The 21952-nt window shown below is 41.2% G+C and overlaps 1 protein-coding gene across 1 annotated transcript; it reads right to left on the reverse strand.

Moving 5' to 3' along the window:
• Positions 1-16850: 16850 nt before the first annotated feature.
• LOC115757619 (probable hexosyltransferase MUCI70) lies at positions 16851-21748 on the reverse strand. Its single transcript, XM_030697918.2, has 4 exons — positions 21508-21748; positions 21172-21390; positions 20287-20850; positions 16851-17248 (listed from the first exon to the last, which is right to left on the reverse strand). Exons 1-4 carry the CDS (start codon positions 21746-21748, stop codon positions 16917-16919), a joined length of 1356 nt encoding a protein of 451 aa, XP_030553778.1. The 3' UTR covers positions 16851-16916.
• Positions 21749-21952: the final 204 nt, after the last annotated feature.

Genomic DNA, 21952 nt, shown 5'->3' on the forward strand with positions numbered 1-21952 from the left:
CGAAGCGGAAACCGCCGACTGATGACCCGAGGACGAGGCCGTTCTCGGTCATGCTTCCCAAGGGTTCTGTTCCTCCTTCTGGTTCATCGCCATGCCACAACGACAACCCTGTCGGATCGGTTGCGGTGTACTGTAGCCTCTCGACCACAAAAGGCCACCGATCGAGGCCGTGAGGAAATCGGATTACCAGGCGACTATGTAGAGAGGAAATAAGGTGGTTCGTATGATGAAACTTCCTTTTTTAATTTTTTTTTTATGTTAATTGTCATCCTTTCTTTTTCCTTGATGCCATTTCTTTTCTGGCTCGCTCTTGCTCTTGTTTCTCAACACATACTCGTGAAATCAACCCAGGATGGTTGGGTTGTTCGTACAGTCATCTGATCAAGAACCGTGCGATTTCGCCTCTATGATGAGATAATGAACATGAAATGATGGCAGCAAACATTTATACCAACACTTTGCCCTAAAATTTTCGACTCTAATACTTCTAGAATCTCTTCTTTGTTGTTGTCTCTTATCTGTTCTATTTCGATTCATTTTCTCGTTTCTGTTCTTTCGGTTTTTTTTTTTTTTTTTTTTTTTGGGCTTTAGATTCATCTCTACAGTCTCTCTTGGATTTTTTGAGTGAACGAGTCCAAGTTTTTCTTGAGGTTCAATTCAACTTTACCACATGTCTTATCTTTTCCTGGGCCAACAGCTTACTGGTTAATAATAGTACACCTATTCAAGAAAGGCAAGAAGACCTATTTCCAGTAGTTAAGAGAAGGGTCTAAGAGCTTATGGTGTAAATGATACAATTGCAGAAAGCTCATTTGGCTAACCATTAGACAATCCTCTCTTGGTTTTTGCTTCAACATCGAAATTAGATAAAACAAGATTAATGATACCGTCGTCCAGTTTGTGCTTGTTAACAAACAAGGCTGAGTACGAGCGCAAGTAGTTTCTCATGCCCGCGCCAGCTCAATTAGTTTTTTGTTTGGTCATACAACTCAGTTAGTTGAATGGAGGATCTTATGCTTCAAGTAGGGTTTTTATCACAGTTAGTCTGCTCATGTTCTATAACACTCCAATCTCACGTCCCATGAGAGAGTTTGTGATTGGATATTTCGAGGGAAAATAACACCACAAGTGTCATAACTATTATACGACTGTAACTTAAGTGTTATAACTTCTTTTCGATCACTTGACCATTATAACTTTCTTATGACGCTCACTTAAATGCCATAACTTTTTTTATCACTTGAGTGACGTAAAATTTCTAAATTGATCACTTGAATGTCATTCGTTTTGAAAAATATTCACCACAAGTCTCATGCCACGTCGGATTTTGGATACTTAGGTGAACTGTTTTAAAAAGTTTATGGCACTCAAATAAGAGCCGTACGAAAATTATGATATTTGTCGTGCTCTTATGATGATGTTTCAATTTTACACCACCTAAATGGTCACCATCTTGAGCACTTCTTTTGGGTCTTTACCCAATTGATGTGGTTGGATATTTACTATTTTTTCCCACAATATACTCACCTATATATTTCAATTATCTCGTTTCGAATCATTATTTCCATTTTAAATTTTCTTCCTTTTTCCCATATACCCTAAGATTGAAAAGAAACGAACATGACATGGGGTCAGATTCTCCACGGCAAGTACAAACAATCCAATATTTGAGCATCCAATTCAAATTTTGCTCGCATCTTATCTGGTCCATAGGATCAATAAGGTTAAAATTTACCTTATCTAAAACGAGGTTTCTCATCATAAACAAAGTACCAAAAACGAAAAACAGAAAAGCCATGTACACACATTAAAATTAGAAACCAAATGGGTATCGGAAGCAATGGATTACGGCTCATCAGAAGCGAGACTGAAATTGTGGGTCGGCAATCTACAACTGGCAAATAAATATTTGTTTGGATACAAACCCTAAATCCCCCTTGAACGAGTGAGCTTTCCTGAGTGTACCACGCCCTCCCGGTCCAGAAAAAGAAAAGAAAGAACGAATTGAGTTTTCTATGGAAATCTGACCAAGTCAAATGATAAAATGATTTGACAAATTGGCGGATCTCTGCAGTCGAGTGCTTTTGACATTCCCCTCCTTCTCTCTTATTCTTGCTCAAGTCACCATAATTTTCAATGCCACGAAGGATGGGAAACCAAGAAAGTAGCCGAGATGTCTGTTGCTTTGACTTCCAAGTATCTAAGTCTTTCAATAAAGGTCAAAAAGTTGGTGTTGAGCCTAAATATGAGGCGAGAAATTTGGGAATTAAGCATGTGAATTCGCATCGTCGGTGGGGTTCTTTGTTTCCTTGTGGACGGATCTTTCCGTGGCGTGTACTCAATGCAGGCAATGTGATGGCTCTCTTTGCAATGCTTTGCGCGGTTCACAATGCATCGGTTCGGGGTTCTGTAATCGAACCATGCATCCTCCCGTGTGAATACGAAAAGGGAGCAATTGACATCCGGCGTTCACTCGAGTTTTTTTGGAATATTGGACCCTTTTATGGCGCTTGTGAAAGTACTGGACCTTTGTGGCCGTCCGACCCCGAGTTTACCGGGCATCTTGGAGGGGCTTCCACCAAGCCCCCACCCTCGCCCTTCAGAGATAGGAGCGCAAAAAAAGTCTTTCGAAACATATATGCCATGGTTCCTTCTTTGTGGTGCTTTCCCTTTCCACAACAAGTTGGTATCGGGCACAACGATGGAAGAAATTTGATGCCATTGGATATTGACATCTAAAGAAGGGATCTTCATGGGTTCTCCGTCATGCGCGGATCACTTTGATATAGGAGACCACAGAAGTGTCTCCTACTTTGCTTGAAGATGATTGCAGATCAGGGTTAAAATGTGTCAATACAAAAGAGTATCTTGCTTTTGTCTAAGGGAGGGGAAATATACAAAAAGTCATAGACAGATACGTTTTTGCAATAGTACCAATTGTGTCCATCAGTCAATTTTAATCGAAAATTGCTAACTTGGACACCGGTCATCTTACATGGCACTACCGGCGTTGACTTGAGTATTTATAATACTTTTAATGTCATAAATTTTTTTGGTTTCTTTTTTTTTTTTTTTTGTTGCTATGGGCCGGCAAGGGCCGTCGGCCAACCCTCATCGGGCCCTGGCAAGGGTGCCGTGGTGCTCATCCTAATCAAACGAGGGTCTACCGGTGGCCCTTGCCAGCCCTCAGCAAAAAACAAAAAAAGAACAAAAAAGAAAAATAAACAAAAAATTATCGTGGATCTAGCGTTCTTGCACTAACCTCCCACTGTCCTATTGAAACTGGTATCAAAGAAGATTTTTCCATGCTTTTATGGAAGACGTTTACCACCTTCAAGATCAGTGATGCTTATGCCAAGCAACGTAACGATAAGTACGTGGATCAAGATTCATGTTCGTCGTCTCAACCAGCATCCTTATCCATTATGTCGATACATTTGAATTCGGCTTATAGGGGCTTCAGGTCACATATCTTTGGAACTAGGAGATGAAGAAGATCACAGTATAACAACGAAGGAGCTTTTAACATCAAATCTGATGACAGACTTGAGGGCAAGAAAATGAGTAGTAAAGTAGATGCTAATGTGGAAGCACTGATACCCTTAGAATCCCCATGGAAGGACAATTATTTAAATACATTTGTGTCTAGATAATAATGACAGTATCTTGTACTTGAATCGGTGGCTCACTATTTCTAAGTAATGGGGAAGACTTCCATCCCTGATCCAGATTGGAACGAGGGCAAACATGTTATGATAATGTACAATACATAACAGTTTTATTCGTCGAAGATATTCAACCACCATTCTTATGTGGGGCACTATCCTTGAATTGTTCTTCTAAACAGTTTGAGGAGGCCATTGGAATTTACATTCCAGAGCATGAGCTTCTATTTCATTGAAAATAAGGGATGTACTTTTACGTGGGCTAATAATCGCGAAGGGCAGAACATTGTGAAGAAAAGGCTTGACAGAGTAGTTTGTTCTATAAATTGGAGAGTTTTACTCCCTGAGGCCGAGGTCCTTGCACTACCTGCCATGGGTTTTGATCACGGCCCACATCTTTTAACATTATCAGCTGAAAAAAGTAAGGAGGAGAAAAGCCTTTAAATTTGAAGCTTTCTGGCTGGAATATGGGGAATGTGGAAGTATTATTAAGAGTATTTGGAACCTACCCAGCTTAAAGCATGCTAATTTAGTGCAAAGAATCAAAGAAGTTGTTGCAGAGTTAGCTGGATGGAACAAAAAGAACTTTCAAAACGACAGCAAGAAAATTTTGATGTTAAAAGAGGAGCTCCCAAGGCATGACAAACTCCCACTTGTTACAAATAGAGGTGAACAGAAGAAAAGAACTTGCTGCAGATATAGAGAAAGTTTGGTGACAGAAGGAAATGTATTGGGGTTTGAGGCCTGGCCTAGAATTAGTTGGCTGAAAGGGGGGATATGAATACAAAACTCGATCATGCTCCAACCATTCAAAGGAGGCAGAGGAACAAGATTTCTATGCTTAAAATGCTAAAGATTTTTGGGTTCTAGATACTAAAAGTTTTAAGGAAATTATAGTGTAGTTCTTCAAAAACCCTCATAGTTCAATGGTTCCTAGAAATTTCGCTCCTATTTTGCAGAAATGCCCTAAAACTGTTTTAGGGGAGATAAACCAGCAGCTACAAGCTGAAACTTCTATGGAAGAAGTCCAGAAAGCTGCTTTTCAGTTGGGCTCCTTAAAAGCACCGGGGCCAGATAGTTTGTGTGACGCCTGAATTTTTACCCAATTATTTAATGAGTAGATTTGGCAATTTCGAACTTAAGTGTTAGAAATAAGGATTGAGCCAAGAAGAAGGCTTAACCGTGGGCCTTGAGGGGTGATTGATAAAGTTTCGTAGTTCAAATGTCAACTCCAAGGGAATTCTGACTAACCGTGGCCTTACATGTGTGCTTTTGATTTGCATTTGTGGTGCGTGCTGCTTTATCTAGTCTTCGTCTGAATGAATGGTGTTGGAATAGCTTAGTCGTTTGGTTAGACATTTTACTTGTTGAGTTTTGGATCACTCCGTAGTTGTTCCCTCTTTTTTAGATGTCCAAGTACCAGCTTCGAGGATGGCAATAGTGACGGAGCGTGCCGTTGGTGTTAGTACTCGAGAGTAGATCTTTGGCTTTTCATTCCTCCCAGTGTATTTGTTTATCCGTTCGGATAAAGGAAGATGTAAATAAACGATATATATATATATATATATACTTTAGAAATGTATGGCTTAGGTGTGCTATTTAATGCATGTTATACAGGTAGTGAATCCTACGAAGGCCATCGGCATGACTGCTGTTTGTTTTACGTATGCACTTGTCTTTTGTATGGCCAACTAATTATTTTTAGTTCAGTAAACTTTTGCATGTGCCCTCTAATACTATATAATATGAGACTAAGTAGAGCTCATAATTAATATCAAACGATGGCCTGGGACGTCGATAAGGGATTAATTAATGTGGCAATAGACTATTGGATGTTGGTGAATAAGGGATTAATTAATGTGGCAATAGACTATTGGATGTTGGTGGCTTATGTGCAGGACAACGATAGCTTGTTAGAAAATTTTGGAGCAACGACTAGTTGGGATCATGATGTAAGAAAATTCTAAAGACTGAATGTCCCGATTATACGTTATCAAACAAAATTACGTATAATCATAATCGAATGCCAAAAATGTAAGGAATCTTTACTTACCTCCAGCCAATGATGAAGACGATTGACAAATCGGAATTCGCGGAGCAATGAATGATCTGCGATGAGTGCTTCTAACCAATTGCCCTTCTAAGCGATGGTGTGTACTTATTGTAGAAACGTACGTTCTGTATGTACGTTAGAATGAAAAACTGATGATCAAGGGTTTGGCTTAGACGACCCTTTTATATTCTCCCATTCGCATCCTTTCGGATAAAGTCGTCCATCAAGACGTTATCGTAACCTTTGGGCATCGTGACTCTTGAGTGAGAACAATTAACACTTAAGTTAATGCGATCAATAAACGTTAATGAAATAATCAAATGTGGGATCACATTATCTATAAAATAATATAACATTCTCCCACTTGATCCCAACATTTCATCAAACGAAATATTGAACTGAATTCACAAAAACTTCATGCTAAAGACAAAGCACATGAATCATGGTGATATGTCCTCTTAGAACGAGTAGTATCTTCTATGTATCACAATGCACCTTATCTCATCTAAATTAGCCCATATGTGATGACATAACTTAATGAATAAACCCTATGTTTATTCTAGGTCTACTTAATGAATAAACCTTAAGTTTATTCCAAATCAAAGATGGTTATTTTTCTCGGAATAAATGAATGTGTACACCAGAATTGAGAAAAACATTATAAATAAATAAGAGTTTCACAAATTCGTCCATATGAATAAAAATTACATGATTGGACTTATTCCCATCATAACCACATGATCCTTGTATCTCATTGGTGGCATGCCATTAGTTAAAGGATCAGCTAATATCAATTCGGTGCTAATGTGTTCTATGACCACTTTCTTTTACTTAACACGTTCCCTTATAGCTAAATACTTAATGTCGATGTGCTTGCTTCGACTACCACTCTTGTGATTTTTAGCTATGAAAACTGCAGCTAAATTGTCACAAAACAATCTTAATGGCCTAGCATTGGAATCCACAACTCTAAGCCCCGAAATGAAACTCTTCAATCACACACTATGCGAGGTGGCCTCAAAACAAGAAACGAACTAAGCCTCCATAGTGGAAGTAGCAACTAAGGTCTACTTCGCACTCCTCCATGATACGGCTCCGCCAGCAAACATAAAGATGTATCTAGATATTGATTTTCGAGAATCAATGCAACCAACAAAGTCCGAATCCGAATAACCAACTACCTCCAAATTATTAGTCCGCCTATACATAAGTATGTAACCTTTTGTACCTTGAAGGTACCTCATTACCTTCTTTGCAGCTTTCCAGTGGTCAATACCCGGATTACTCCGGTATCTTCCCAACATTCCCACAGTGAACGCAAGGTCAGGTCAAGTGCAAACGTGAGCATACACTAAGCTTCCGACAACAGAAGCATATGGAATGTCTTTCATTTGTTCCCTTTCTAAATCATTCATCGGGCATTGGTTCAAATTGAATCTATCACCCTTCACAATAGGTGATATACTTGGTGAACAATCTTTCACCCGAAATCTCTCTAAGACTTTATTAATATAAGTTTCTTGAAACAGTCCTAAAATGTCTCGAGTTCTATCCCTATATATCTTAATGCCAATGACATAAGATGACTCACCCATATTCTTCATGTCAAAACTCTTAAAGAGAAATTGTTTCACCTCATGTAGCAACCCCTTATAATTGGTTGCAAGTAAAATGTCATCCACATACAGCACAAGAAAATAAATTTTGCTCCCACTAACCTTCCGGTAAATACATTGATCCATGACATTCTCTACAAAACCGAATAAGGAGATGACACCATAAAACCTTAAGTACCATTAGCGAGATGCTTGTTTCAAGCCATACATAGATTTCTTAAGTTTGTACACCAAATGCTCACCATTATTAGAGGAGAATCCTTCTGGTTGTTTCATGTAAACCTCTTCCTCTAGCTCTCCGTTGAGGAATGCCGTTTTCACATCTATTTGATGCAATTCCATGTCAAAATGGGCAATCAATGCCAAAATGATACGAAGAGAATCTTTCTTAGATACCAGAGAAAAAGTGTCCGTGTAATCGATTCCCTCCTTTTGAATAAATCCTTTGGCAACAAGTCTGGCTTTATATATCTCAATATTGCCCAATGTGTCCTTCTTAGTTTTAAAGACCCATTTACAGCCAATGGCCTTCTTACCATCGGGCAACTTGACCAAATCCCAGATTGCATTAGATGCCATAAAAGTCATCTCTTCCTTCATGGCATTGTACCACAAATTGGATTTATCACAACTCATGGCTTGTGAAAATGTTTCAAGATCATTCTTAGCTCCTACATTATAGTCAAATTCTTACAAATACACAATATAATCAATAGAAATTGATCCAAAAATTAACGAAAACGACGAGTGAATTGGCCCGAAATCGAGAAAAAAGAAACTCTCGAACCCAAACCCTAGCTACGAACTTTCTTCGCGAAATTCATCTCCGGCGAATAACCAAATGCCGAGAAACCTTAGGGCTTTTGTTACCCATGATGAGGCGAGTCTACTGTACGGAAGATATGTCATCAATTGCCAGAATTTGGCCAGAATCAGCGATTTCCCTCATGGCCAGAAAACCCCAATTTTCGATTTACCCAAGCCCCATGAAAATTCACCCAAAATTCAATAATTCAATCATAAATAAATGCTAATTATCAAGACAGAGGTTTTACATGCTCTAATACCAAATGTAAGAAAATTCTAAAGACTGAATGTCCCGGTTATAGGTTGTCAAACAAAATCGCGTATAATCGGAATCGAATGCGGAAATGTAAAGAATCTTTACTTACCTCCAGCCATTGATGAAGACGATTGACAAATCGGAAGTCGCAGAGCGATGAACGATCAGCGATGGGTGCTTCTAGCCAATTGCCCTCTCTAAGCGATGGTGTGTGTTTACTATAGAAACGTACTTTCTGTATGTACGTTAAAATAAAAAAATAATGATCGAGGGTTTGGCTTAGATGACCCTTTTATATTCTGCCCTTCGCACCCCTTCGGATAACATCGTCTATCAAGACGTTATTGTAACCTTTGGGCGTTGTAACTCTTGGACGAGAATAGTTAACACTCAAGTTAATGCGATCAATAAACGTTAATCAAATAATCAAATGTAAGATCACATTATCTATAAAATAATATAACACATGAAGGAAATGTTCGTGTTGAAAATTGTTTGTGGTTTAGAGCGTGAAGCACCCCAAAACCGCCATTGCCCCTCCTCCCCACTATATAAAGCCCTTTCTTCTCTCTTTTCTCTTATTCTTTCAAGAACCTTTCTCACTCACTCTCTCGTTCTCTCATTTGTCTCTCACCAGTGCTCCCTCATCTCTCTCACCCAAATGTCCCTGCAACCGATCGAGCACCGGCAGCACCAGCTCCGTCAACGCCGCTGCTAGAGCTCCCGAGACAATGACCCCAGCCCCTTAAGTCACCGCGGTCTCTCTTTCTCTTCCTCTTGAACCCACGCAGGATTTGGAGTGAGGAGGGGTGATTCAAGCTCATTTCGTAGGCGATTCAAGCTCCTTTTTCTTCGTACGTAACCTCGAGGCAAGTAACTCTTCTATCCTAACTACTATCTCACCGATGATTGTTTGTTTTGGCGATTTGAGTTATTTCAGAAAAGGTATGCCACGGGGATGTATTGTGTGCATGGAAGGAAAAACGAGTTGGTACGAATAATCCATTGTTTGAGATAGCTTCTCTGGGTCATGGGTAACCTGAGGATATGAGCTGATCGTGTGAATTGGTGGCGAATCGGTGTGAATTGAACTTGGAACCCATAAGTAGGTGTTTGGCATTGACCTTAAGATGAAAGGGGGTCAATTGCCTAATTTGTTTTGCTTATTGGTCTTGTTTGCTTGAGTATATTCCTATGACTCTGGAGGATTTGAATTTACGGACAAACCGCTCGACTCATTGTCGATAGGATGTGAAATAAGGATTGAGCCAAGAAAAAGGTTTAGCCGTGGGCCTTGAGGGGTGATTGATGAAGTTTCGTAGTTCGAATGTCGACTCCAAAGGAATTCCAACAAACCGTGGCCCCACATGTGTGCTTTTGATTTGCATTTGTGGTGCGTGCTGCTTTATCTAGTCTTCGTCCGAATGAATGGTGTTGGACTACCTTAGTTGTTTGGTTAGACATTTTACTTGCTGAGTTTTGGATCACTCCGTAGTTGTTCCCTCTTTTTTAGATGTCCAAGTAACAGCTTCGAGGATGGCGATAGTGATGGAGCGTGCCGTTGGTGTTAGTACTCGGGAGTAGATCTTTGGCTTTTTATTCCTCCTAGTGTATTTGTTTATCTGTACGGATAATGGAAGATGTAAATAAATGATATCCATTATATATATATATATATATATATATATATATATATATATATAAATAGATGCTTTAGAAATGTGTGGCTTAAGTGTGCTATTTAATGCATGTTATACAGATAGTGAACCCTATAAAGGCCATCGGCATGCCTGCTGTTTGTTTTCTATATGCACTTGTCTTTTGTATGGCCGATAAATTATTTTTAGTTCAGTAAGCTTTTGCATGCGCCCTCTAATACTATATAATATGATATTAAAGTAGAGCTCATAATTAATATCAGATGATGCCCTAGGACGTCAGAGCTCTGATTAAGGTACCAGGTCGTCTCAACCCCTCCCTCCCCTCTTGTTCTTCGCCTACCTCCCTCCCCTCTTGTTCTTCGCCTACCTCCCTCGCTAGCTCCGCCCGAGAGACTCGCGACCTCAATTGAGCTCGAGCCCAGCCACCCGATGCCGTTCCTTCTTCTATGGCAACTCACACGGCGGCAGCGACTCAACGCTTGTCTTTCCTCAACCTCAACTTCTCCTTCGCTCGCTAGTCGCTACAACCAGCCTGCATGCCGCTCCCAACCCTTAACGCTCACAAGAAAGGAAAACAAGCCCGAGCTTGTTTCGCCATCAATTTCATCTCTGTCTTCTTCGAACAGCAATTCTGGGCAAGGAAACGTCTAAATCTTACTACTAGATTGTTTGATAATCATTCGTTGAGCGCAAATCGCTTGTTTGGGAAGTAGGTGTATAGAGTGGAGTTTCGGGTTGTATGGCTGGGAAAACGTCGATAGATGTCGGTTTTGATGGTTGGGCTACACCCATGGAACTATGGGGGGTTAAGATTTCAAGGCTGATCATTAAAAATATCATCGAATTGTGGCAATTGAAGCTTGGGGTATTGCAAGCTTCTGCCGAGAGATGGATGGATTAGTCGAGGTGGAGATTGAGCTGAATTGCCTAAACTATTGCTTGAGCCTAAGATGTGAGTACCTTAAAGGTACGATCTGTTTACCTTTTTTATCGGCGAGCTGTAGCTGAGTGGTCTTGATCGGGTTAATGGTGCTCGGTGATGTGTGCTATTAAAGAACATTTGCCAAATTCTGTTATCCACACTAACCTTATCTGTTGGAATATTTCTTGTGATGTTGGACAATCTATATTGAGAAAGATCCTACTTGAATTATGTCGAGAGAGCGAGAGAGTCATGAGTTAAGACAAATACGGGTATTCAGTTTGAAATATTCGGATATCCAATCGCAATGCCGAGTAGTTTGTTCATTGATTCCACCTAACGGGATGATTGATTTGATAATTTAGCACTTTGATTAGACGTTTTTTGAGCCTTAGCTCACTCTTGCTAGTAGTTGCTTTTTCCTTCCGGTTGATAGATATGCCGATTACGCCCGTAACTCCATTCGCTCGCTTCGGCACCCCTTTGAGTTACTCTATTACTTGGAAGAGCATGTAGGGCCTAAGTTCCCGGAGGTGCGCTTTCTTAAGAGCATCGTCGTGGTTTTGGTGGATGTCGGGTCATCTACAGAGCTGATCCATCTCAAGTTCGTATCCGTGTACGCATGGCTCTCAGGCCAGTTGTTCGGACCCCTTCCGTACTATGGACTAGGAGCGGATGGGAGTGACGATAGTGATGGAAGCGTGGAGTAGCAGACATGGAGAGTCCAGATGTACAGGTAGGTCTTTTGATGACGAAGCGCCACAGCAACCACTTTTTGAGACATTGGCCATGAGATAGTAGATTTGGCAGAGGAATAGCACCGGATGATGCCAGTATGATGGGAGCGGTTACCTTTTTGATGTGGTTCCTAGATGCCTGTTTTCGTTTTGTTTTCTTCCTTTATTTTGGCTCTAACAGATGTACCTTTAACTTTTCTAAATATATATAAGTAAGTATTTTATCAAATCTGTTAAATAATCTTGCTGCGTGTGTGCTACTAGATAAGGGAACGCTACGAGTAAAGCTAAACCCTTTAGGCGTCGTACCTGCCTACTGTTTTATTTCAGTCTTCTGCATACGCCCTATTATAACTAATATTCGATTAAAATAGATTAGGAGTAGAGCATGGTTTAAGGTCACCGTCCCGATAAGGTTGGTGTCAGAGTATGCATTAAGGTCGAGCCCGGACAGTTTGAATGGACCATTTTATCACCACCATTGGGAGGATATTCAACATGGAGTTTTTGAAGAGATACAAGCATTCTTCACCTTTGGAGTTCTAAACCCACAACTAAACAGAACTCGTATTACCTTGATTTCAAAAGTCCAAAATCCAGAAAGGTTATACCAATTCAGACCTATTAGCTTGTGCAATTTTTCGTATAAAATCATCTCTAAAGTTTTGGTAAATAGATTGAAACCCTAGCTATCGAAACTAGTAGCCAGGGAGCAAAGTGCCTTTGTAGGCAGTAGTCAAATCTAGGACAATATCCTGATTGTGCAGAAAGTTTTGCACTAATTAAGAATCAAAAAGAGCAAAAGAAAATTCCAGGCTATTTTGAAATTGGATATGAAAAAGGCCTGTGATAGAGTAGAATGGGAGGTTCTGGAAGCTTGTATGCTAAAGATAAGATTTAACGAATGATGGGGTGCAAAGAGTTATGATATGTGTCACTCAGTCTCCTTTAGTATGAAATTTAATGTTGAACCACTATCCTCTTTTCAACCTTCAAGGGGAATCGGACAAGGTGATCCATTGTCCCCCTATTTATTTATCGTGATGGCCAATACTTTCTCGTCCTTGATGAAAAAGGCTGTCCAAGAAGGGACAATAGCGGGAATCAAGCTGAATAGATTCTGGCCAACTTTATCTCATCTTTTGTTTGCCGATGAATGTATATTTTTTCTTTGATGGGAAGTTGCAGGAGTGCCAGAACTAAGCATTAGTACTTAATGAGGACTGTTATGCATTAGGGAAAGAAATAAATCTTAACAAGTCCAGCATTTCCTTTTGTTCAAGTTGCCCACAATCTTTGAGAAGAGACACGGCGGCTGAACGTCGAGTTACAGAAGTCGAAAAATTTGATAAGTATTTAGGGATACCTTCAAATTGGGGAGCTTCGAACAAAGAAATATTTTCATGATTTTTGGCAAGAGTAAATAGGAAGTTGGAGGGATGGAAGAAAATTTTAATTTCGAAGGCGTGAAATGAAGTGCTTATCATAGCCGTGGTACAAGCAATTCCTCAATATGTTATGTCTATCTTCAAAATCCCAACGTCAATTTGCAAATCCATAGAAAATAGAATAGCATCACTTTGGTGGAAAAATGGAGAGTCACAAAAGGGTTTACATTGGAAAAGACCGGAAGTGCTCAAAACAAGAAAAGATGATAGGAGACTAGGATTTAGAGATTTATCGACTTTCAATAGAGTTATGCTTGCAAAATATGCATGGAGGCTTTATCAAAATCAGTCAGCTCTTCGGAGTCAAGTTTTAAAAGGAATTTATTTTTCTTCTTCCAATTTCTTGAATGTAGGGAGGGGCCACCGACCATCATAGGGGTGACAATCGAGTTAATTGTCCTAGAGGATATGTGCTGGAATGTTCAACAACTTAAAAGGACTTTTCAATGAACAAATAGTGAAGGAGATCTTGATTGTGCCTCTCAACTCTATGTGCTGCAGGATAAATTAAGATGGATGGGATCGAAGACATGAACCTGTGCGGTAAAAAGTGCATATAGTTATATCAGGGAAAGGACCTCAACAGAACACACAAGCATCATCTTCGTTTCAGCCACCCCAAAAATTCTGGCATCAAATTTGGCGTTTGCAAATCCCCCCGAAAGTCGGAATATCCATTTGGAGCAGTTTCCACAATGCTCTAGCCACAATCGAGAATCTATATAAGAAGAAAATCTTACCATCACCAGCTTGTCCCTTCTGTAAGCATGAATCAAAGACAATGGAACATATGTTCCTACTATGCGAGTGGGCAAACTCGATCTGAAAGGATCTTGGGGTAAACATTCAAATCTTGAGTCAACAGGTATCAAGATTCGAAATTTGGTTGCGGGATCTACTAATACAGAATGAAAACACACCTACCTTCACGAAAATTGTATCCATGTTATGATTTAAATGGTGTTCCTTTCTCATGGTTAGCTAATCCCTTCCACCCCTTGGAGGATTTTTTTTTCTTTTATGTTTGAATGCCCTTGGTTTGGGCTTTATGTTTAAGAACTCTTGAATTTTCAACTAAAATAAGGAATTTCTCGATTAAAAAAAAGGAGAATGATGCAAAAATCTCCTTGACTTTTTAGCTGATGGCTTGAACTGAATGAATCGAATTTTATTCTCCAAATCGCCGGAAAGTTTACATCCAATTTGATACATGGTCTTCATTTCCTATGTAAACCCCCAATGAGCCCCACTCTGCAAGACAAAACAAAAAGTCATGTGCCATTCTTGACAGGTGGCGCATCACCATTCCTGCTCCTGGACTTTCCAGCCCGGCAATGAATAGGGGCAGAAAAAGGGGAGGGCATGAGCATGAATGTGCCTGACAACCTGTGACCTCTTGGCAGCTTTTCGCCCGTGTAATGATTGGTGGTCGGACTGTGAAATGAGGTTGGGCCATTCACCTTTTTGTTTGGTTTTCCCACGTATCAGGTGAGAGAATCAATTGTGGGATTCACCCCCTCCCAACATCTCCTCCAGATACCTCCGACACCCGCCACCAAAAAATGCCGTTCCCAGACAACTCGGGAGAGGCCGCCCTTTCTGTCATCAGTGTCCCTCCCGGCCTCGCCCGCCGCCTGAAGTCAAGGCGGCCCCCGGCGTGCTTGAGGTTGCGTCTATACTCCAACAGCCCAACGGGACTTGCTGGAACACCTCTTTTACTAGGGCTTGTATTCCATTGCTACTATTCACTAAATTCACCACCTTAATCCTCTCCAAACTGCACAGTTTATATCATGTGATAGTAGCATTCACTATGAGGCGATTTTCAGTACGGCTAACATTGTAACAAACTAGATCATATCACATATTCAAAGCAGTCACTATAACGGCTCAATAACATGCATAATTCTCGTAGTATATCAGCAGCATAACGGCATATTTTATGACTCAAGATTTCATTTCGACATTATGACTGCCTAAAAAACATGTTTTTATAACTATTTGAACAGGCAGCATAGTGATCTCTCTCTCCAAACATACCGAAAAGCAAAATTTGCAACCAAAAAAAAAATCATCGTCCTGTCTTGCACCATGATCATCCTTCTAAGCGAAGCACGTCACCACCATCCCCCGATTCTCCTCTCTCTCCTTTCATGATCTTAATGAGCTCAAGCTTGGTTAGTTTTTCGTAATGTGTCGATTGCCGACTTGTGTCTCAATTGTCGTGACAGAATCGAGGTTGGTCCGACGACAGAGTGGTGAGACTAACGACACCTCAAATCTCCGCAAGAGAGAGGGTTAGCTTTTGAGAATGTGGGGGCTGCGGTGACGCCACTTCATCAACTTCAATGGGTTGCTAGTGCGGTTGAGCGGAGGGAGAGGGGTTTGAGATTTGAAGGAGGTATGTTAGCTATTGGATTATGTTGTTTTCGCTTATGGATTTGTCTTAGGTTATATGTGCATGGGCTTTGCTAGCATAACAATTTTTAGATGGCTATGAAAGTAACAACTTTTCGTGGGCCACTAATCCTTGAAGGGATGGACCTCACAGAGACTTCTAATTTTATAACTCAAAATAGGTTGTTAATCTCACATTCGATTAAAAACAGTCACGTAATCATTTCTCGATGCACATGTAAATAATAGAAAGACACATCAATGGATGCCACTTGTCCAGGCAGCAACATTAACATTGTTGTGCATTTGCAGCGTAACCATTCTCTCTGTCATTGAATTTTCTAAAACCACATCAACGTGCATAATGGTTCCTATGGTACGAACGAAAAACCACTTAAATCACCTTTTCAACGAAGTTATGAACAAAGCAACATCGTCATCGTTTCATTTTATGACCCAGTCAAATTTGAAAATGAAAAAATTTCTCCGATAGAATGAAAAACTAGCAGTATACTCTCCAAAAAAGGTTGAGGGTCAATATGATATAAACTAAGTGTATAACTAATAAAAGCTATATAAATAATACAGTTGAAGGTATTATTGAGAGACCGCCTCTACGTTGTCCTTGTGTTTAATTGCAATTCGATGATTTTTTTAAACAAAATAGTTGAGCATGCACCGCTATTATTAGGAAATCTTCACACATGAAGGTCTTATCCGTCATTAATTCGAGGTTTTATCTATCCGCTTTCTCAATAACCACCAACTCAACGATGGATAAAGCCACCTGTGGAGAAATATACTTTTATAATAGTAACGTATGATATAAATTACCTATCGTTTCAAAAGCGAAATGATTTTTGCGTGGGCCAGTTTTAAAAGTACAATCGCTTGTGAATAGTCATTCAATATCCTTGATTTTTTAATTGAAAGGTTAAATTGAATGAATTGAATCTTATTCCTCGAATCGTCGAAAAGTTTACATCAAATTCGATGACCATGTTTACGACCCCACATGTTCTTCACATGAACTTGAATTTAGCCATCCGACAGCATAAATAATTTATATCTACCTAAATCAAACAGCATCTCCCTCTTTTCCGCCCCTTTTTCCGGTTTCCTCCCTCTCCATTCGCTTGTCTTCCTTTCCCCATGTGAACACCAACGGGCCCCACTCTGCACGACAAAACAAAGAGTTCGTGCCCATTTGTGACACGTGGCGCATCACCATTCCGTGAGACAAAAACAAAAGAGTGCCTGACAACCTGTGATCTCTTGGCAGCTTTTCCGCTTTCGTGAAATGCGGTTGGGCAGTTCAACCTTTTGTCCCTGTTGAGAGAATCAATTGTGGGATTCACCCCCACATCTCCTCCAGATACTTCCGACACCTGCCGCCGAAGCTGCCGTTCCCGGACGACTCTGGGGAGCCCGCCCTCTTCGTCCTCCGTGGCCCCCCGGCCCCGCCGCCACCGCGCTTCAGGTTGTGCCTGAACTCTAGCGCAACTTGCTCAAACACCTCCACGTCAAACATGTGGAGATTGGGCTTGGGGCTCATGAGGTCCCTCACGTACGCGAAGGCCAGTTGATCCCTCGGGTTGAACGCGTCCAGCTCGTTGAACAAGAGGCACGAGAAGAGGTTGCTGGCCGGGGTGTGCCGCCTCAAAATCAGGGCGCTGTCCGGCACATCTGCGACAAATGCAAGACCTTTCGGTTGGGAGTTTCTCGAACCAGAATATGAATGATTTACTATCCATTATTCACAAAATTAGTAATTAAGGGAGAACAGAATCAACATTACAAACAGCCAATACCTATTATTGAATTGGGTTCCTATAAATATTATTGAACCACTTACTAGGCTATTAAATTTGTTAATTGATAGTTCAACTACCCAATAACCTAATGTTAGAGTCCCTATCTATAATCACTTGCATGTGGGTGGACCAGCCAAAGGACAAAATTATTGCATGGACACTCTCTGCCTACAGCCTATTCCTGGCTATTCAAGAATAGTTATTTTTGTTGTCCGTAAGCACAAGGTACGAAAACTATGTAAATTAAATTCTAAAGTCTATAATCCCAGCTTTATCACTAAACAAAGCACAGGATAATTTTCTAAGAAGCCGCAAGTAGATAATAATATCCAATGGCTTCACTACGCCAATATTGGCGGGCATAGCGACAAGTCGATTGCCTTCCTAAAAATTATGAAGATGAAAGGTTCAAACATGTGGTCACATACAATTATAAATAATAAAAATTTCAAACATGCAACATCAAACATAAACTATAGAATCTGTTCCTCATTCATCAAAATAAATTTTTAAACTCCATTCTCCATTCATCAATAAGAGAAATGCTCCAAAGAATAGAGAGAGGCGGCAAAAAATGGGGAACAAACAAATGAGGCGAGGCAAAGTTAGACTCAATTTAGAGAAATTATGTCATTTTTACTATGGTTAAGAATCGGTTCTAAAATCGATCCGGTTCTCGGGTGGACCTGTTCAAACTGGATTCAAAAATTTGAAAATGGGAACTGGACACTTTCACGATGGAATCGAGAACTGGATCGATTTGCCGAGCGGTCCAATCCAGTTCCCGATTCTACCCGGTCCTGTTGCACATGCCTACTCCTAAATGCAGAAGAATATGAATGAATACAGTCCACATACATACAAATATGTTAGTTGAAAAACCAGCAATCATTCATAAAATTAGCAATTAAGGTTGGAAAGAATCAACATTGCAAACAGCCAACGCCTATTTTTGCATTGGGTTCCTATAAATATTATTGAACCACTTAGGAGGCTATTAAATTTGCTAATTTATAGTTCAACTAGCTACCCTATAATCTAATGGTAGAGTCCCTATCTATAATCACTTGCGTGTGGGTGGACCAGCAAAAGGACAAATTATTGCATGGACACTCTCTCTGCCGTTCCAATTTGAAATAATTCTGCAAAAACCAGCGTGGAAATTCTCAATCCTCAACCGTTCCAATTTGAAATAATTCCAAGATAGGGACACGTCATCCTGTGGAGCACAATAGAACGTAACTTCAACGCAACGTAGAGCATCCATAAATTTGGCCTAGAGAATAATTTGTTAAAGATAAGTCCTAAATCTTATGACGACTTGTCAATATAGCCCTTCCAACCAATTTCGGTGGAAAAACGCTGATGTAAATGCCAACTATCCTACGTCAAATCGTCAAAAGGTTTAGGAATAAAAAAAATTTAGAGCTGAATTAACCGCCATACATAAATAATTACTTTTACCTATGTTTCTTAACCTTTTCTTCACCTAAATTGGCCGAAAACGCCGATTTAGACGCCAACCATCCCACGTCAAGTTGTCCAAAAGTTTATGACTTAAAAAGTTTATGATTGAATTGATCGTTATACGTAAATTTTCACTTTCCCCCATATTTTTTAATCTTTTCTTCACCTATATCTTTTATTCACCTCAAAAAATTTCTTACTGGTGAAAACACCAAGCCGGTCTAGAGGGTGACGGTCCGGTCGGTTCAATAACTCCCAAGCGCACGGATTCCCACTAAGAGGATGGCACATCAAGAGGGTTCTTTCCTTTCAACGGCTATGCATGTGGCAAGTTGTTTAATAAAATCAAGTTAGGTAGGTGAACCGTCATTTTATAAATATCTATGTTTTGTGAAATATTAGTTTTGTTATCTTTGGAAAAAACCCCAATTTTGAAAAGACCAAATTGGCCCCCCTTTCAAATCCTCAAACCATCAAAACTCTCATACAAACCCTAGCCTCCAACCCCACGAATTCCCCATCTCCCCTCCACCACACACCAATGTCCGAGGCGCTCGTTGGCCTCCTGCTCCGCGCGGCGGTCGTCCTAGTCTACTCACCTCTCCACCGCTACCGTTAACCCCTTCCCTTGTCTTGAGAGGCTAGATGTGGCGGCCATGGCCGCGAGCTCCAACTTCCAGTGGCCATGATCACGAGCTCGAGCTCCGAGCTCCAACGACCATGGCGTGAGCTAAGAGTGCGAGTTTACCGGGGATTTCTGATAGCATTAATTCCTATTTCATTGTTTCTATGATGTATATAGATTTTGGCATCCATGTGTAGTGCATAATTTCTATTTGTATGGGTAGGGATTACTAAAGACACCTCCTAGCACCCCTTGCTTCCTTCCTTATTTTTCTAATAGCTTATGTAAGTTTCACTTGAACTCTCACTTAATGTTTAAGAAACTCATAAGTACTTTCTCTTATTTCCCTTTTGTCATTTCGAAATTGTTAGCCATGTTCTTTTCTATTAGCCAACATCAACGACAACGGACACGCGGCTGAGTCAAATATACTTCCGCCGGCTAATTTTTTCTAGACGCGCAAACGATCGTTTCTAACGAAACGTCTCCAAATCATTGGTTTTTATTGAGACAAATTTATCGGTGCCCCGTCTTGATTAAAACCTTAGCACACGGTCCACATCCTCGTATCGATTCCTAAAGACCGAGCCTAACATATGTTTCAATATGTACAAGTTGGACCATTTTACCTTTGGATCTTTTCCAGTTGTCGCCTTTAATATATTCCTCTCTCTTGGACTTTTCAAGAGCGAGATTTCCGGAAATTTCTTAAAGAAGAACTGGGATTATTTTTTTTAATTCGATTTCCTAATCATTATTAAAAAATAATAATCAAGATTAGGGTTTTCCGGGGAATAAAAGGGAGGGACGTAATGCACCTGAAGTGTATGGAAGCTTGTTGTGCGACCATGGCTGAAGCCCGTTCTCGCAGTACGTCTCCATTTGCTTCTGCAGCGAATCCACGTCCCGCCATTTCTTCCACCTCGCGGTGGCCATCGCCTCCTCCATGGTGTGCTTGAAGTACGGGTGCCTCGACACCGCCATGTCGGCGCCCTCCCGCACGAGCAGCGAGTGGACCAGCAGGACCGGGTCGACAGCCATCTGCAGCTTCGCGTCGATCCACACGCTGAACTTCGAGTTCGGGAACAGCCTGTGCGCCAGGTGCTTCGGGATCACCCCGTTCATCGCCGGGTCCTCGTACAGGCGCTCGCCTGCCACTTCCACGACCCTCCATGCTCCGACCTTGCGCACCGCTCCCGAGCTCCGGGAGATCAGGCTGTGGCTCTCGAGGACTTTCGCGGTGGCGTCGTCGACGAACATGAAGAAGCATACGCTGGCGAGGGTTTGGGATCCGAGCCCTCTCGGCTGACGGATCTTGTCGTGGTCGTTGAATACGGCGGAGGCAACGACGACTCCGTCGCATTTCTCCATGGCCTCCCTATCTAAAATGTCCACGACAAACAAGAGCAAGAAATCAATTCGAACCCAAAAAAATCGAATCTTACTGCAGAATTCAGCAACTCAGTTGGGATTTGGAAATTATGAACGAAAAGATTAGGACCGATATCAATGGATAAGAAGCAGCAGAAACCAACAAAACAACACAACAGAAATCACTGAATTTTCTGAACCCGTCTTCCTCATTTTGTGCATCTGAGTCAACGTGTTGAAAAACGGAATCAAATATGGAACAGAGTACCAAAACAGAGGAGCAAAGAACAACAAAACAAACGGAAAAGAAAATTTCCCTGGCCAAGACTCACCGTCCGAGCTGATTGGGAATTCCTTAAAGAATCCACAGGGGACTTCAACGCTGTCATTGCGATGATCGAAATAAGAAAACCGCTCTCGGGCGGTGAACTTTCCTCCAAAGTTGTCATCTCTGCCCTGCTTGTACCTCAGAGGAGGCAGCGGCGAAGCCGTCGACGACCACGAAGAATTCGCGCACAAATCTCCGATCTCCCTGACCGCTTCCAAATAATCTGATTTACAAAAGAGGGTGAAAAACACGAGATCAGCCGATGATGATAACGAAACAACCGCACCTTCCTATCGAAAGGCCAAATCCAGAAAAAAAAAAAACGGTTCGACGAGGCGACCTGAGAAGAGTACGGGAGAGGAGCAGGAGGGGCGGGCAGTCGGGAGGGCGTACTTGTGCTCGCCGTAGGCGGGAGGGTAAGAGAAGAGAGGGGTCTGGAGGGGGTCGAAGGGGGAGGACCGGAGGAGGCATCTGGTGGGGGAGAGAGAGGTGTAGAGGGCCAGGAACAGGGCGGTGAAGAGGTAGAGCAGGGAGAAACAGAGCAGCTTCGATTGGAAGAGGGGGACTGGTGGCTTCCCCATTGAAGTTTTGAGGCCATGGGTTTCCACGCCCTTTTGATGAATAAGTCGCAATCATCCTCTTTTTTTCTTTTTTTCCCTCTCTTCTCGCTTTATAACAAGGGAAAAAACCACCAAAAACCCCGAACTATGTCAACTATGACACATTTACCCCAAACATTTTTTTGTGACACCAAAAACCCCTAACTTTTATTCATGTGACACATT

Source organism: Rhodamnia argentea, chromosome 3, assembly GCF_020921035.1.
Source record: "Rhodamnia argentea isolate NSW1041297 chromosome 3, ASM2092103v1, whole genome shotgun sequence".
In the NCBI taxonomy this organism is placed as follows: domain Eukaryota; kingdom Viridiplantae; phylum Streptophyta; class Magnoliopsida; order Myrtales; family Myrtaceae; genus Rhodamnia; species Rhodamnia argentea.